This window comes from Melanerpes formicivorus, unplaced genomic scaffold (assembly GCF_026170545.1).
Source record: "Melanerpes formicivorus ecotype bairdi unplaced genomic scaffold, bMelFor1.0.p_v2 SCAF_27, whole genome shotgun sequence".
Classification (NCBI taxonomy): domain Eukaryota; kingdom Metazoa; phylum Chordata; class Aves; order Piciformes; family Picidae; genus Melanerpes; species Melanerpes formicivorus.
In genome coordinates, this window is record NW_027142379.1 from 5,416,914 (window position 1) to 5,436,095 (window position 19,182).

General features: G+C 37.7%; 1 protein-coding gene across 5 annotated transcripts in view; it reads left to right on the top strand.

Annotated features, from left to right (window-relative positions):
* The window catches only part of PCDH10 (protocadherin 10), a 35,256-nt gene that overhangs the window by 5,183 nt on the left and 10,891 nt on the right, over positions 1–19,182 (top strand). For all 5 annotated transcript variants that reach the window (XM_068153997.1, XM_068154001.1, XM_068153999.1 and 2 more), the window contains exons 2-4: positions 143–201; positions 774–880; positions 9,185–9,490. In XM_068153997.1, the coding sequence (XP_068010098.1) occupies positions 143–201; positions 774–880; positions 9,185–9,490 (472 nt within the window). The remainder of the gene's footprint in view (positions 1–142; positions 202–773; positions 881–9,184; positions 9,491–19,182) is intronic.

Genomic DNA, 19,182 nt, shown 5'->3' on the forward strand with positions numbered 1-19,182 from the left:
AGAAACAGATTGTGTAGGCCTGCTTGCAGCTAAACATGACCATTTATAGTGAATATGGTGAGATGCTCCGGTATATTTTCTGATGCTGCTTACAGAAAGACTGAGAGTTTAAATGTTTCCCAATGTTTTCTTTTTCTCCTAGACAAAACATCAGCGTGCTGAGCTCAGTTACCTAGTTGACAGACCCCGACGAGTAAACAGGTATGAGCTGAGGCCTCACTTTTCCCAATGCATGCTTTAGCAAGTGTGAATGTGGTGCAGAAATGTGTTTACTGCACATGTAAAATCCTAGTAAAGCAATAAGAATTTGAATGTATGTAGATGTATTAAATATAATGCTGCTGACTGAGATTCAGTTAAGGCGTCTCTGAACTGGTTTAAAAACCAACTGAAAAGAGAACAAAATCTCATTTTGTAGTGGTCTAAAACGTGCTTTAAATGCTTATGAATGCTTCTGTAGGGTCTTCTAGAAAACATTGGACTCTCTCAGTTAAAATTGAGCAATCCATCTCAAGTCAATGCTACCAAATTATTTATACCAATTACATGATAACTGGGCAGAGACAGTAAATGTTTACTGTCCATTTCAGCTAGACTGCCAAGGTCTGAAAAGGCCAGTTTTGTTTATGGTGGACAGAGCAGCTCTGCAGAAGCAGTGCAGCAGGCAGGAGTAGGGTGAATGCAGCACCGTGTTTGGCCATGTGATGGCAGAAGAATGTTTTACGAGTTCCTCTTTCATGTTTATTCTAATGTAAAGATGTTTCTGTGTCTAGTTCTGCATTCCAGGAAGCAGACATAGTAAGCTCTAAGGACAGTGGTCATGGAGACAGTGAGCAAGGAGACAGTGATCATGATGCCACTAATCGAGGTCAATCCTCTGGTAAGTGTGATAAGAGAATGGAAATGGTAGATCTTTAAGTAGGCAGACTAGAAAGAACAGTTACTTAGAGGAATATAATACAAGAGTGGCATAAGTAATGTGAGCATATTGCATGGGAAGCTGGGTTTAAATCAGCTTGCTACTGCAATTACCTGAGCAAGGAGGCAATTTTCAGCCCCTTTCATTCTTGGGGCAGTTAATTTTATTCATTTGGCTGGGGGTGGTGTGTTATTCTGCATCATTTGCAAACTTCTTTGCCCATTAAAACAGAGTTACTGGTACATTTTTATAGTGTAGGGGTTTTTTTAAGATCAGATTTGCAGAATCTCAAAGCATTAAGCAATTTTGTTTAGTAGGCACTTTAGCTGGCATGGCAGTGTGAAGTGCAGTGGGAGTTCCCAAGGGAAAGAATGAACCCAGTGACTGAATGACAGCCAGATTGTGAGGATTTTTGCTGGGGATCAGTGGAGACACGTTGGGTGCTCTGAATGTGTAATACCTTAGCAGTTTTGGAGGATTGTTTCTTAATTCAGATTGAGGCACCATACACTATAAGTGATCCCCATGTTAATAAGGTTAAGGTAGTCCTAAGTGCATTTCTTTCAGACCTGACAAAGCAAAGAAATGGTTTAAAAGACTATGATTTGAATCACCTAGAAAATGCATACATTGCAGTGTTACTCCCATGTGTACAGCTTACTGTCTTTGCTCTCACACTGTCAGTTTTCTTCTGAAAGGGACATTTGTTTGGAGCCTATGCATTAGAATTCATTCTCACCCTCAGACTGCATTTTAGCCACAAGTGCTTGGGTTTTTTTTTCCCTGCCACAGTCTCCAAAGGTCTGGCATGTCTTGATTCAATGCAGTGATTCCTTTCTCCTTGCATCCTCTGTGCTCTATCATGTATAAGGTTTTGCTACAAGTGTGCTGTACAAAATATTGCCCAACTCTCTCCAGTCGTACATTTTTTCCCTCTGTGACCTCTGTCTTAGAAGATGCCAGGGCAAGGGACTCCACTGTTAACAGCAGTGCTGCCTCACTCGCCTGCTCTGTTAACGGCCTCTATTTTCTTGCTGCTATAGTCACTGTGCCCTTAACGATGGGAAACCCAGGCACCAGGGGAAGAGGAGGCTGCTACAGGGCCCCTTTATATTGCTGCAAGTCATTAATATGCAGACCTAATGAGACTCGAGAAGAGCCAAGAGTCTCCGGAGCTCCCTGCTTCTTGCAGGGCTTCATGCTAAGTGAACAGAGTGTCTATTTTGTGTCTGGGAACCTGACAACAAACCAGGTCTTGCCAGAAGTTTACATCTGAACACAGAGCTTCTTTCATTTTTGGCCTATATATGGCGTATGATTTATTGTTGTTTTAAAAAGCCATGTATTTAGCCTCCCCCCACCCTTTCTTTCACACAGTTTCTTGATGCAGCAATCAGTGCTACTGAGTTATAAAAAGCTCCCTCTCCTCCTGCTCTCCCTGCATTCCCTTTTTTTTTCCCCTTTTACGCATTTTACTGCAGCAGTCATCTCAATGAACATTTCAATCAGCTTAGTCCCTCAACATAATGAACCATAATAACCAAACAGGAGAGAAAAGAATAAACATCTGCAGAAGGGGCTGGATTTGACTGATGGTGGGAATATAATCATATAGTGGCACATCAACTGAAAGCTATTTTCTTCTAGATGCATTCAGTGCTGTTATTGTTGTGCCTCTGCTCTTTATTCTTCCTCTCCATTTTAAAAGTAGTCTCTCTCAGACAGGAACACTGGAACTACTGTCAAACTTGGCATTAGTCCTTAGCTGGGTAAATTCTTCATTTTCATCATTTCTGTTGGCTCAAATTAGGGGGAAAAATCTATACCTTCAAAATAATTCTAAATCTGTAAAGAATCTTATGTGATTTATGAACTTCTGTGTCTTCAATGGTGATTACGTGTGAAGTGATGAAAGCTGACAATTAGGTTTGGTCTCCTCACAACAGTTTAAACAGAAACCTCAAATACACAGAAGTTCCAGATCAATGTATCAGTGCTGTGAATAATTTGCATGCAGAAGTTTCTAAATGCTAGTTCCAAATAGGTGTTTAAATACAAATCTCTGTAGGAACTGCTTTAATCTTTTATATACCTACATCCATACACAATATAATCTTCCTGTAAGTTTTGGGCTGAATCCTGCTGTTTGTGATTACAAAGAACATTCCCCTTGACCTCAGTGATGACAAGATACTTTGGTATAAAATCTTCCCTCTTTCTATTAGGTCTTGGTGATGAATTTTATGAGAGGGGAAAAAAAAAGGGGAGCATAGATCTTGTTTGATCTTGAATAGCTAGAGGAAATACCTGAGGGAATGCTTTCTCAGTTTTTTTCTTTTTATAGAGTGTTCTGGTGCTCTATAATCGATTTCTAAATTACTGAAGGAAAATGCACTGGTTGGTAACATGGCAGAAGTTTGGGCTGTTTTTTTCAAGATGCTACCTGATACTCTGCAGCATTCTATTTGTTTCCAAAAATACTGAGTAGATAATTCACACTGGCAAGTAAAACTCTCTCCCTACCAGTTTCAGTCAGCAGTATGTTCTTCTGCAGAACATCTTTTTACAGTTTTGTACATGAGTTCTGTTATCGTCGCCAGTGAACAGTCCTGTGGTACACAAGTAGCTACTCTGTGGTAGTCCATTGCTAGCCAAGCTGTCAAAAATCATGGTCAGTTGTTCATTGAGAAACAAAACATGCAAGGTGGAAGCTATGACATTGTCATAGATGTATTCTGCACAATTAATTAGTGAAAATTCTGAACTAAAGCTGTTCTGTGTATCATAAAATGTTTCACTATGTTTTGAAATAAGATTCTAGTTCCACTTCCCATAAAATACGTTTTATTAATAGTGATTTAATCATGGTTTCAAATGTGCTGGAAGGTAAGAGATTCATATTGTTCCCATTAAAGTACTACCTGAATGCCTTATAATTATCCACATTCTTATCTACCTTAACATCCACAAAGTATAAAAGTAGTCATCTACATTTAGGGGGAATGGCAGGTAGCAGGATACTTGAGCCTAATTTGTGTGGCTTGAGTAGCCATTTCATTGACTAGGGTAGGATTCAGAGGTTTTTGGAAAACAACTTTGCAAAGGTGAGGAAGCACAAGAAGTTCTTGGCACACAAAAAGAGTTTCCCAACCCCCAGGTGTGGCTTTCAATTACTTATGCCCTTCATTGTCTGAAATTTGTTGAGACAAAAGCTGCTATTTGTTGTCAAACAAATGCAAGTAGTACAACACTACTGCCTATTATTAACACACTGTATTTCAATCATGTTCTGTAGGAGTAATCTCTGAGCATGAGGTTAGTTTATTTCCCATGGTTGATTAAATTCTTGGCCTCCCTTGTGAAACTGCCAACTCGGGTGCCAATTAATACCCTCTGTGTGTGTGTATGTTTAAAGTGCATGATTAGACACCTGTCCTGAAAGATTTGGATTCATGCCATCAACCTGTTTCATATGGTTGCTCACTAGCTACTCAGCTTTCTCAAGCCAAACATGCAGAGTTCTTCATTACCTTTGTTTCACCTTTTTTTACTGAATTGGCATGTTCTCTCAGAGGCACTTCAGGAAGGAATATCCAAGATGTGAAGCTAAGTAAATGTACAGTTGTGTCAATAGTATGAAATGCATCAGCTTTTCAGATAATCTCTGTGCAGTACTGGACAGTGTGCATTGGTGACTGGCTGTGACCTAAAATTAGGCTTCCACCAGTGGACTTTGTGAAGGGAATTGATGGGAGTATAATACAATGACATAGGGTGAAACATTGCCTCACACCTTTTTGGTATGGACTAGGTAAACCACAAGAGGGTTGGTATGCATTATTTCAGAAGAGCTATGAGATTTCAGTTTTCATAAGGCGAATTTCAAAAGTCAGAAGAAGAATTTCAGTGATAAAAGGCCAGAGAAAACCAGTATTGCTTCTGAGCCTATGCAGAGTGACAGCTAAATCCTGTTTTGAAGATGACTTGGGCTAAGTGTCTATCTTGGATAAAGAGAGGGTGAATGTGACAATGACTTAGAACAGTGCTTTGACTCAAGCTGAGGGCAGTTTCTTGTTCTTTTTTTCCCTCCTCTTTCCTTGGGCTGCTTGCTTAACAATGTTCACATCTCAATGGTCCAGATAGGGCTTTGAAGTTGAAATTTGGAAGACATGAATATTGAAGATATTTGAGTCTTTATTCATGATCTGATGGAGATGAAGTGAGTTTTATCCAAGGCAGCACACCACTTACTTAGCAAGAATGATAACAACTCCTTTTCATGAAGTCCAGTTGTTAAGTAGATATAGTCTTCTACAAAAGAGGTTAACATCATTATCCTTATTTACTGACACAAAGCATGAATCATAGAGAACTGAATAACTTGCTTAAGGATAATCTAACCAAATGGATAATTGTTCTGGTAGTGGAGCTCTGAAGAGGAGTCCTGGTTCCTTATGTCACACCTATCTCACATCTAACTAGCTTTTTATAAGAAAAACTTCCATAGATAAACAAGAAAATGCTATTTAATTCCAAGTTAGGAAAAAATGATACATTGGGGAAAAAAATCCTCTCAAAACTGCAAAAATACTTGGTCAACATTTAATTTATATTTTTGCTTCTTGTTACAGCATTTAGTCAGTAATACATTATCAACATGTTCACTCATTGCTCTGAAGGCTCAATGTATGGCTCTTCTCCCTTAATTAAATTAAGAAAAAATACATTATTTAAAAATGGTTTTAGGCCTAATTTTTGCTTTGATCTAAACTGTCTTTCAAACCAATTAGAATTCCTGCACAGAGAAATTTTTTTATTTGATCCTGTGTGGAATACGTAAAGGAAGCAAATTGGGAATATGCTTCAGAAGTGCAACACCACCAAGTATCTGATACAAAGCACCTGAGCTCAGGAACTTGAGCTAAGGATACCAAACTTAAATGTTGAACTCCTTTCCTAGTTTTTGGTTTCCTTCGAGGGAGAGGTTGGGGCTTGTTCTCCTTTCAAATCTGCAAAGTTGAGGTTTGGTGAGAGCTTGTATTGCCCACTGGCCTATCTGATAATAAGACATGAATACAAAAGGAATGAGCTTGGAGGAGTGGCCTTTGCCATGAACTTTTATGTGCATGCTGTGTTTGGAGCAGTGTAGTGCTTCCAGTTTCTCAGCACTTCAGTGCACTCTACTATCTATTTGCATCCACAAAGGACTTAGGAAATTCATAATAGAGTCACCTTTAAAATCTCAGTTTATCTGCATGCAAAGTCTGATGTGATAACAAAATATAAAATATAAAGCATTTTTCTTTAATGTAGATTTGCAATTATGATGGATAGTTTAGTTCTGAAGGTTCATATATATATATAACCAGATTTATGAGGGAGATGAGATGGAAGTGTTAAACTGCTGAACATTTCTTTTTGTTATAAATCAAGAACGTGATTCTTGGTATATGAAGAAGTTCTGTGCTGAATGTCAGACTTTATTTGTCATCATATTTCCTTACTTTTTTGGAGAGCAGCAAATAACCTTTCCCTTCCTTGTTTTCACTGTTGTTCAATTAGAAACAGAATTCTGTACCATGACCCACAGGGAAAAATGTGGAGGAAGGTTAGGCAACATTCAATCACAGTCAGCATAAATACACATAGGTGCCCAGGGTTTGCAAAATGAGGCAGCTGATTTGAATTTACTTTCTGCACCCACTAAACTCTTGGGGAATGTTGTGACTGATTCAAGTTGGAACAATACCCAGCCCAAGCCTCTCTGAACAGTTTGTTCCCATCCTAAACAAGCATTTACATTCTAGCTGTGTGTTCCAGCAATGTATATTAAAATTCAGATGTATGTGTAGTTCTTCAAAGGGGGAAAAGTTTGTCATACAAAAGTCTATTTTAAATCCCCTGCATTCATTACTTTGTTTATTCAAAATCCTGATTTATAGTGGCTGTAACATCTCTTTTATAATAAGCTGTTACATAATACTATTCAGTGCACTGCAGTAGACAAGCAGTATTCAAAAGGGAACTAGAAAAATAATATCTGGATAGAGACATTTTGCAGTTTAGCAGCTGATGTGAAAACAAAATAGTAAAATGGAGGGTAATTTTCTAGGGGAAATAAAAATCCATGAAGGGGAAAAAAAATAATCTCTCTTTGAATATATGTCTTAAACCCAATATAATTATACTATCTCCCTCCCTACAGACTGAAGAATATGTTTTAATATTTATCTGAAAGTTTTTCTTTCCCTTGCTGTCTTTTCAGGAAATACTGAATGCATCTGGTCACTGGTACACTGTTAGCAAAATAGCACTGTAATGATTCTCTTCTTAAAAGTGGGGTTGTTTGTTGTTTACATGTAACTTAGCTAGGAAGTCTGAAAATGGAAATAACCATTTTGTGTTAACTGTCACTTAAATCTTCTGAATGGCAAAAAAATAGATTCATAAACTGCATCTTTTCTTGCAAGAGATACTTTTTGCAGACACTTTGACACATGAGGTACACAGACATGAGGTTTTATAGACACCATTATATATTAATTTCTTTCTGGACAGCCTGTATCTAAATCTTTCTTTCCAGTCTTTGCTAGCTACTCCCACTGCAGAATTTAGAACTATGCAATTTGTGTGTCTTGCCTGATGATCTTCATCTGATTCCTCAATCAAATCTGCAGTTCACGTTTGCGTTCTTCAACAGTTCACTGATCAGTAATTTATTTTCAGACTTCTGCATGCCAATTATCAGTGCAAAGTCCTAATCGAAACTGGACCTAGTATTGTATATTCCTTAATTTGAAATTAAGAACTCATTAGAAAGTGAGATTAATCTGAGATGAAAAGCTCTTTTTCTTTCTTCATATTTTTTCTAAGGGACTACTTGTTGATAGCTCAGAAGGATTCTTGCTTGCTGAAGAGACTGGGGTTTGTAGTGTGAGATACTGCATAAATACTGCTAGTATAAGTCAACTTACGGTTCAAAACAGTGGTAGAATTCTTAATACTAATCCTCACACTGGAGATCAGGTTAATCCAGTTGTTCACAATGTTGGCTGGTGAATGAGCTACATTACATGAATCTTATTACAAGCACTCAAAATTTTTTCCCATTTCTCTTGCCAGTAGTGTCATTTTTTGTAATTCTAATGCACCGCTTGTAAGTGCAATGTTTGTAACAGATTTAGTTCAGTTTTGACATACCCCTTTATAAATACAAGAAAAAAGATACTTCTTTTCTGTACGACGATGAGCATCAACTTGGAGGCTGGTATTTATTTTGCTCTGTGACAATGATTTCATACACCATTCCTCTCAAAACAAGTCTAATCCAACAACTAAGTGACTCACAGGCAGGAAATACTCTTTTGGAAGGCTGATCTGAAGGTAGTAAATAGCAGCATAGCTTGTCATTTGCAATCATAATAGCATTAAAGGATTTGTAAGCAAACAGTTCAGTGTTGGCAGGAACAAGTGTTTGCTTACATAGGGGAAGCATTAACAATTTTGTCAATAGTATCCACAGCCATGTCACATTGGACCACGGCTACCTTTGTACTGCTAATTACTGTGGTTTATTATAGGATTCTGTTAGAGGTTACTTGGATGACTTGTTGATCGTAAGGACTGCTGCAGTAGTGAGGAAAGCTCTCTTTGAGAGACTGACGTAATGATTGATTAAATAAGCCATCCTGATCACTTACTTGAAAGCTGGATTCCTACTTTGTAACATCTACTTCTAATATTGGTAGGCGCTCTCTGTGTACTAAGGTATGCGAAGGCAGTTCCTTTACAGGACTCATTAATATTTTATTTTCATAAATGAGATCTGTGATTCCTCAATCAGGACATTTCATTTCTTTGGTCAGAGATACATTTATGCAGAAACAATTCCTTCATGTTCTCAAACAAGTATTTTCAAGTGGTGAACCACAGACATCAACTTACCAGTGGAACTGAACTTTATTTAAACCAGTTCTAAATAGTGAGGTCTGCAAGTGATTCTGTGAGTTAGAACCACCAATACCTGTCTTCTTGTGACATGTTTATGTGTTTGACATTCTAATATTTAGTTATGCTTATTAAGTGGTATCTTTGACTCTGAAGACTGGACAATGAAGATTTTTTTTTTGTTGCTGGTGAAAGTAATGGAAGAAGTTCTTAGTACAATTCTACTTCCCTTTCTTCTCAGCATAATCTTTATCTGTCAGCAGCTGGTCATGATGCTGAAGCTTATCTCTCTAGTTTATTTTTCTTTCATGCTTGCAGGCATGGATCTCTTCTCCAATTGCACAGAGGAATGTAAAGCACTGGGCCACTCAGATCGGTGCTGGATGCCTTCCTTTGTTCCATCTGATGGACGCCAAGCTGCAGATTACCGCAGCAATCTGCATGTACCTGGCATGGACTCCGTTCCAGACACTGAAGTGTTTGAAACACCAGAAGCCCAGCCGGGGGCAGAAAGGTCCTTCTCCACCTTCGGCAAAGAGAAGGCCCTTCACAACACTCTGGAGAGGAAGGAGTTGGATGGACTACTGTCTAATACACGAGCGCCTTACAAACCACCATATTTGAGTAAGTACTGTTCAGAAAGCTGTATGAACGCGTTCCCTTTGCGGGAATAAACATTAGCTCTTTCTGCTATTCAGAGTAGAAATGATGCAGACTAAGCTTCAGGAGCAGTGGGGAAAAAGGACTTCTCTTGAATTGAGGCACTACTGAAGAAGGCATTGTTCAATGCTTTAAAACTAGACAAAACTTTCTTTGTTTTTAGTGTGATATGGTTGTCAGGCACAGAAATGTCAGCTGATATTAGTGTGGGAGTTGCTCAATTTTGCTTTCTAATGATGGATTCTTTTTCCAAGCTTTCTTGGGTAGATGGTTTCAACATTGATATTGCCAGGCTAACAGTTTTTAAGACTAAAATTAAGTTGAGAGAACTATCCTAGGAGTCTCTTTTTGATGATTGAGCAGTATCCTCCGAGAAACCAGTAAATGTGTCATTTCAAAGTAACTATTCACATAGTTAACATATAGGGAGGGCTCCAAAGGAAGAAGGCAAAAAACTTTTTGCCTGCATTCTGATCATCTTTCAGCCTACGTAGTACTGATTTTTGTCAGTGCTCCTCTGTGCCTTCTGTCTTGTTCCAACATCTTGCCTCTTTCTTTAGTCACCTTTTAGCTATGATTGGGTGTCATGAAAGAGTGTGATAGATTTCAAAAAGTCCTTCATGCATCCTTTTGGAGTCTGAGCCAGCCATAGAACTCCTGAGTAATACTTTGGTCTAATAATATGTCTTTTCATTCTATTTAGCAGCCTTCTGTATTTTATTAGAGACTGTAATCTCCTTGACTTCAAGAGTTTATGATGTTTATCTCATCCAAATAAATGAAAGACATCAACACTGCCATACTGACCCTTTTTCAAACAACAGAAGTCTTTTAGGACAGCAGATCTGGAGTTAAAAAAGAAATTCCCAGAATGGCATTTATTTATTAATTTTTGTAAAGCATTTAGTTGTTCTGAGAGGGTGTGCACTGGCAGTCCTGGTCTGTGAAGATCTCTGCTACAGATCATTCTCAGCACAGACAGCTCACTTCTCCCTTCTTAGTTAGCTGTCCAGATATTTCAGTCCTACAAGAGAGGTCTTTTTATTACTTCAGTCTTTGGATTTGCTTCACTGAAAGCTTCTAAATCTGGATACCAGTTCTGATCTGTGAAAGCCATTCCTAAAATTCCTGTCCTGAGACAATCACCTTATTTTGTGTTGCCTAAAATGTCAGGTGTCAGTTCAAAGCCCAATCTGAAATCTAACTTAGCTATGACTTAACAACGCGTGACGCTGTCTTTCCCTAAGTGGTCTTCCATCATTCCCCTCTAAGAAATGTTCCTGAGTACTAAACTGTAATCTAGCAGTACTAATTTAATCTCTATCACTGCAGTTAAAAATGTGACTTTCATAGTGGTAGTGGTCTAATCACCAGAGAGTTCCTACGCAATATGTGCATTACGATGGTGATTTTGTCTGGTGACACCACAAGGGTCATTCTGTTTTGTTTAGTTCTAGGCCTGGGAGTTTTACTGCAAATGACAGTAAATATTTACTTTATTGATAGTTCAGGGAGTTTAAATTTTGCTCATGTAACATAAGCAGTGTTGTTGAACAGCATGTTTGCATCTAGACAGTGGTCTGCATTATATACTTTCCTGGTATAAAGACATAAAAAAATTGGAGGTAAAACGTCAGAAGTAAACAATATAAATGAGTGGTATTATGTCATCCACACTTTAGAATCCAGATTTAGTTTTGCTTTTGTTCTTTGAACCTCAAAGGTAAAACTGCTACAGAACAAGTGCAATATTTCTCTGGTTTATTTTCTCTTAGATAATATATTCTTTATTAGTTGTCCAGGGAGGTGGTTGAGGCCCCGTCCCTGGAGGTGTTTAAGACCAGGCTGGATGAGGCTCTGGCCAGCCTGATCTAGTGTGGGGTGTCCCTGCCCATGGCAGGGGGGTTGGAACTAGATGATCCTTGTGGTCCCTTCCAACCCTGACTGATACTATGATACTATGATAATTGTATAGCAAATAACAGGAGCAGGGAAAGAAAGTGAACACAACAGTCGTAGCAATGAGTAAAGAATTTATTATTAATAATGTATGCAGTAAATTGGGCAAGAGGAATGCATAAGAGGAAGTTGATTCAGGAAGGAACTTTAGTTGGGCCACTGGGTAATTGCAATTGTAATAAAATTAAATTCAACATCTTAGCAAAGAAGATCATCTCAAAATCAGTTTGTCAGTAGAAGAATTTTAAAAGAAGTTATTAAAATGCATGAAACAAACCCCTTGTATTCAGCAAAAACATTGTGTAAAAAGTGGCAGCATGTATGAAAGCAGCCATTGGAAAAATCAGTAACAAGAGAGTATATTGCAGAATAGAAATACTATTTGAGCTACAAAGGTCTCTTAAAAGAGAAAGATTCATAAGCAAAATGATCAGAAAAGAGCACAAGTTCTAGAAGGTACAGTTTAGGATACTAATCAGTGGGCATAAAAGGCACTTCTTAGAGCAAATAGCCAAAAGTGTGCAAATAAATATAGATAAGTTTTAAGACATCGAGTGCAGTAAACTAGGAGAGAATTGGTGGGTCTCTTGAGCTGCAGTTAGTGAGGACAAGGACATGGTGGAGATTTTAAACTATTTCTTTGCATTTGTGTTTACCAAAGGTGGGACAGAGAAAGTTTGGCATATTTAGGAACCCATCCATCCTGGGTAATCATTTCGGATAAATGTGCAAGGCTGAGTCATGGAAGAGGATGTTGTTGGAAAATTGACTAAAGCAAATAGGAAGAAGTCAGTGGATTGTGTTATTTCAATGTTCAGTTTCTAACAAAAGCTGGTAACCAAAGAATGTCAGAGGCTGTTTTTATTCTTAAACAAAAAGTACTACAAAAATCTTGTAAATTAGAGACCAGTGAGAAACTTTGGTATAGGACATCAAATTGTAACCCAGGGGTTTTTAGGAACAATGTAGTTGGCATCTGTCCAGGAAGACTGTGCAGAAAGATGGTTGATCTATTAGAATTTTGATAGACTGAGTGAGAATTAATCAATATAGTGTATTTGAACTGTCAAAACCCCCTTTTAACACAGCATCTGTGTAGCAGAAGAAGCTACTAAAGTAAGCAAGTGTTGTCACGGAGCAAAACATCACCAGACTTTCTGTGGCTAAAGGAAAAAAAAAACGTGTGGATAAGTGGAACATTGTAGCAGAAGTTCCCCAAGAGTCTGTGTGGAGGTCCATGAGTTAAAAAATCAATTGTCTAGAAATAGAAATGAGAAAAATGGCATAGTGTTTGCAGATGACATAAAATGGCTCAGGTCAATCAAGTCTCTCATAGACTACGTAGGCATTTCTGTGGTCCAGAAAACCCAGTCTGCTTCTGACCTAGCTTGCTCTGGAATAGAAAGCTGCAGAGCAGTGTCAGCACGGTGGGACAGCTGAGCAAGCTTACTTTCAACCTGTGTCATTAGTATAATAGGCACAGATGTCAACTAGAGCTTTCCCTGTGCCATGTCAGTGTATCTGTTCATGTTTGTGTCTGCTTGGTGATTCCTGCACTGTGTTCCACTGAACATAGTGCAGAACCTCTGGAAAAATACAGGAGGAAGGTGGTGTATATTATCATGAGAAATTTGAAATCTTCTTGAGACAAAAAAGACCATGGAACAATTCCCTGAGAAGTGTCCCCCAGTGTACAAAGCCACTCTAACCAGTCTGTTCATTCCATACAATTGTGTAGCATAACAACAAAAATACTGAAAATAAACTAATGCAAAGTCATATTTAAAGCTTAGCACTAATTAATTTAGACAAGCTGTGACAGGGACATGAACTAATAAACAGGAGACTGCATGAAGTCAGAGGAGGTAAGCTGGGCGCTGTGCTCAGTAACGAGAGCATCAAGGCAGCAGAACAATTGAAGGGCAATCAGGTCATGAACTGATAAGATCACATGCATTTGATAAAATGACACAAAATCATACACATCTGACACAAATACTCTGCCCAACTTATGATTATGGGGTATGATCAAAACTAAGGGCTTAATAGTGGGGATTTGGGCGTTTGCTGCTTTGCTGTTTGAAGTTTAGGTCATCACAGGGATAAATGAAAAGAGCTGTTACAAATTGTTGTGTTCTAAATTGTAAAGGAGAAAAAGATGCAAATCCTCATACATGAAGGTATTTCTTTTTTTTCCCCAATTTAAAAATTTCAACTTGGTGGTCTAAAGCCACTGGATTTACACACCCATTTCCACACAAGCATGCATGTTCTATATATTCCTCCCAAGCAGAATACACCCAAAGTAGATTTATTCATACTCGAGCAATATATTTGGAAGCATATATTTTTCACCTGTTTTAAACTGTAATTTTTATTCATAATAATGAATAAAGTTGTAATTATTATTCATAATAAATGTTTGCACATTTATTATGAATACAAGTTATGAAATCGTGGTACGATAATAAATGGTAGGGGGGGTTGAAAATAGTTTTCTCCAAAAGTGACTCCAGGATTGTTCTAACTTGCATGTTCTTCTTACTCTGCAATTTACACTGACTTCTTCTGATTCATCCATGTGATTTGAACACTTTTTATTCCCCACAAGCAGTTAAGAAATTTTTGTAATGACCTGAATGTCCATAAAACATGTGAGAGACTCTGAACTTCATTGGAGAAAACAAAAGAAGGGAAATAACACTGGTGAGGAAAACAATATGTAGCTTTTAAAGAATTCCTTTGTTTCTATGTGTAATCATCCAGTGATGATTATATTACCCATTATTTCTGTCAGTATTTTTACCCTAATGACCAAAATAAACCACTATCCAATATTGAAACTCTGTAGTACCAGATTCTGTAGGATGCTTACAGACACTATCTTCACAATGAATATCTGATCAGTCTGATCCTGATCTATTTCTAATACTTTGGACCAGGTCCTGAGATGGTAACAGTGTGAATATATCACCATTAGATCCATCTCAGTATTGATTTGGTCTATGATTGACAATAAGAAGTAACTTTAATTCTTTCTTCTTTTTAAACTGGGGATCTAGATCTGTGTTTCTTTTATAATACTTCAGAGCTATCCTACTGACATTAGTGAGAGAATATTTTTTTTACTTCCTGTGAAGAGGTTAGGATTATTTTTATGTATGGAAACAATCAAATATTGCCATAGTATGTTAACTTTTTACATTGAAATGCATATTTTACACTCAAAAATTACTTTGGGGCATAGCTTAATCTACTTTGGGGGCAAGTTAAAATAAATTACATAAAGGATCCTGCTCTGGCAGGGGGGTTGGACTAGATGATCTTCTGAGGGCTTTTCAGCCCCTAACATTCTGTGATTCTGTGAAGGCACAATTTACTAAGCAGAATAACAGTATTTATACAAGGATACATTCTAGGATAATAATGGTGTTCTAAAGTAGCCCCCTAGTGAGCTCAGTAATATTTTCTACATGCACACAAGCATCTTCATCTTTACTGATGAAACTGTATCATTATCATGGTAACTATTGCCAACATCATCAACATATTTTATGTATGAATAAGGATTTTGTCATGTTAATAGAATCATAGAATGGTTTTGTTTGGAAGGGACCTTAAAGATGATCTAGTTCCAATCTCCCTGCTATGGGCAGGGACACTTCCACTAGCCCAGGTTGCTCAAGGCCTCATTCAACCTGGCCTTGAACACCTCCAGGGAAGGGGCATCCACAGCCTCCCTGGGCAACCTGTTCCAGTGTCTCACCACCCTCATTATAAAGAATTTCTTCCTAATATTTAGTCCAAATATACCCAACTCAAACTTAAAGCTGTTCCCTCTTGTCCTAACACTAGAAGTCCCTTTCCAGCTTTCTTGCAGGCCCCATTCAGGTACTGGAAGAATGCTTTAAGGTCTTCCTGGAGCCTTTTTTTTGTGTCAGGGATGACATACAGAGAATAGAAAAGTTCTTCTGCAAACAGCTGCTGCATAAGCAAGGTGAACAGGAAGGGAGGAAAAAAATCCCTTTTTTTGGCTGTTCTGATTTGTGTGGCATGGTTACTAAACACCAACAATATATTCACATTTAGGTCTAGGCTTGCAGACTCAAATGATATGCATGGGACTTGTTTGTAGCATTCAAAAAAATTAAAGGTTAAGCTTATCCTCATTCTGTGTCTCTGTTTCTTAGCCTGCATGGCCACTGACTCACTGATGAAGGTCTCTGTGCAGTGGGGGAGATGGGGCCGGGTCTGAGCACACTTGATGTGCTGTTACGTTTAGATGGTAGACCAAGGGTCTCATTCTGCAAAACATTTGTCACCTGCTCAACTTGGCCTATCCAAAACAAGTTGTTTTACAGATAAAATTAAAAGTCTTTCAAAAGCCTTTGTACAGCTGAATATTTAGGAACTAGACTACCATTTTTATTCAAATAGTCTACTACAGAGCTAGCACTAGCAGCAGTTTACAATCATTATCCATCTCCCTGCATTAGATTAGATGTCTCCTAGAGGAGAAAAATGTTCATGTTTTTATACCAGGACAAGCAGTGCCTTACAGCACATATTTATTTTTTCAAAGAAATAAAGTGCATCTAAGTTTTTTTTTTTGGGGTATTTTGATCTTGCTGGGGTCATAAAGGCCTATTTCTATATGGCAGAGTATGTAACACAACATTTTCTGCTGATGTTTGATACATGAAAAAGATGTTTTGTACAAAAGCTCCTTACTGTTTTCTGAGAAGTTTCAAAAAAAAAAAGAGAGGAAATCACAATTTTGCACAGTTATTATGAAGGAAAAAGAGTTTTTTCTTTTCTTTTCTTTTCTTTTCTTTCCTTTTTTTTTTGGTTACATCTTATTTCTGGAAATGCTTTGTATAATTTCTTCATAGCTGTGGTGGCATAGCATTACATGTGCATAAACACAAGTAACAGCTATTCTGAATGGACACCTGATTCATTTTTAATTACTGTCTTGCTTTTAAAATTAGCCCACATGATTTCTAATACAAATCAGGTAAACTCATGATCCGTCTGATCCTTTCATTAACAATTTTAAGCTCAGTTTGTCGTTTTCACACACGCTTGAAGTCCAAATGCACAGGAAAAAATGCAAGCGAATTAGCACCAATAGGTTGCATGTATGTGTTACAGTTCTGAGGTAAGAAGAAAGACAACATTCTAATGTTGGAATGAAAGAAAAAAGTTTAATAGAAATGCATTTTTTAGTGGCATGAATAAACAAATTATATGTGCATAATAAAAGAGTAGTTCCTTTGAGAATAGAATAGAATAGATTAGAATAGACCAGACCAGATTGGAAGAGACCTTCAAGATCATCGTGTCCAACCTAGCATCCAACACCACCTAATAAACTAACCCATGCAACCGAGCACCCTATCAAGTCTCCTCCTGAACACCTCCAGTGATGGTGACTCCACCACCTCCCTGGGCAGCCCATTCCAATGGGCAATCACTCTCTCTGTGTAGAACTTCCTCCTAACCTCCAGCCTAAACCTCCCCTGGTGCAGCCTGAGACTGTGTCCTCTTGTTCTGAAAAAAAGGGGAAGAAACCAAGAGCACCATTTAATGCTCCAAGAGGATGTTAAAATTGTGTCTTTCACTTTAAATCTGATCTATATAGCTGAATATCCCACATATCCTGCCACAGATAGTGGAACTCTTCACTTATATTCAGGAATTTGTCTCTGGGAAAGGATACAGCTCCCATTCCTGCCCACATCAGAGTGCCTGTACATGAAATATTGCTCAGCAAAAATGGAGGCTGAGTTGAAAATCCAACATCTGATAAGCCTAAGAAACCTAATTGGATACTTTTCTAGAACATCTAAGAGAACATTTCCATTTTTTTCTTGTATATGAAATGCTAAGAGATAAACATTTGTACCTGAAGTTTGCCTCTTGAGATGCATCATCTCTGTTAGGTAACTAAAGCTTGCAAAAAAAAAACCCAAACCCAGACCTGAAATAAACTTATAATACTAATAATATTAATGAAAATATAATAAGGGGAAAGCAATGCTATGATGTATTTTTACCCATTATTGGAGGTACTCTGTGATCTTGAATAAACCACTTAACGATGATTCACTGTACAATGAGCATTGCATAACTTCTGAGAGGTATTTTTGTCTCACATTCATGACTGGTTTGCATCCTTCATCTGAACATACTCCTCCTGCAGCTATTGCTCAAAGGGAAGAACACTTACAGAGTATTACTGCAACAATAGGAAATGGATCATTCAGAAAGCAAAATTAGGAAAGAATCTGTAAACATGCAAAGGTAACTTGGCTGTAGCCCAGTGAGACCTATAGATTGCATGAAGTTTTTCCATTTTTTAAATGAAAATAGTGAATATAAGAAAAATAAATAAGCCTTCTTTTAAACTTAAAGCATGGGTGTTTAGCTGTTATATTTAGCTATTATTTCTTTGAATCTCTATGTAACTGTAACTGTGATCTTGGGCAAAATGAGCAGCACCTCGTAGCGTACAAAATCCTCATTAAAAAATGCCCCCGTTACTAGGTTTACACAGCACCTTTGAGCTTGGATGACTCTAGAGCTCTTTGCAGCTGCAGTGCAGGAAAAGAATTTTAAAAGTTTAGAAAAAGTAAAAAATAGCTTTCATTTGAAAATAAAATTATGTTTTTACTTTGTCTTTGAAATGTATAATTTCAACTTTCTCTGCCTCTAATAGCTGTAAAAGCCTGTGTTTGCCAGTTCTGACTGAAACACACAGAAGTCTTGTATGTCTGTCTTCGGCTGGTGCTATATTTATTCATTTATGTCAATTTTGAGACTGCTTATGTCTGCTATGAATATACCATCTGTGGAGATATCTTTTAAAATAATGAAATGCCGTTTTCTGGATTCCTACCACTGCAATATGGGAGGGAAAAAAAAATAAAAGAAACAACCCACCATAAAACCCAGCAGAAAGATTGCTTTAAACTCTAGGAGGAATTTTTGAGATTGCTGTCTTATGCTGGTTTAAAATTCCAAAATGCCTCTTGTCCTACAACTGCAAATGCTATGGCAAAAGTAATTTAGCCACTTATGGACATGAGCCTCCTTGGAAAGCAGTGAGCTGTTTGCAGTTAAAATTTTCAAAGGCACTAAGGTTATTTATTTTTGATAGGCAAATTCTAAATGCTGCTCATAAATGTACAAACGTCCTTATAGTGACACTCAGGAGCTGGAGAGCTGAATGTGTGCCTGATCTTGGTTGTATGCACAGCAAACTCATCTCATTGCTTCTACGTGAAGAACTCCTTGGTCTGTGCAGCAGAGGAGCCTGTTCTTGTTTCTGGCTTTTTTGCTGTACACAGTAACTGATTTTCCACGGGCATCTCCACTGCTTTAATTTGCAAGGGCTACCCTTTTCTTTCTTTTCTTTTCTTTCTTTCTTTTCTTTTCTTTCTTTCTTTTCTTTTCTTTATATTCTTTTCTTTTCTTTCTTTCTTTTCTTTTCTTTCTTTCTTTTCTTTCTTTCCTTTTTTTTTTCCTTTCTTTCTTTTTTTTCCTCTCTTGCCCAAAGGAGGGAAAATAAAGCAAGCCATTTAAAGAATGCAACAAATAGCCCATGAGAGAAGGAACTGCATCTATTTGTTGTGTTTGGACAAGCAGACCATAGGGATCGGTGCTGCTGTTTATCCAGCATGCCTGTAAACAGC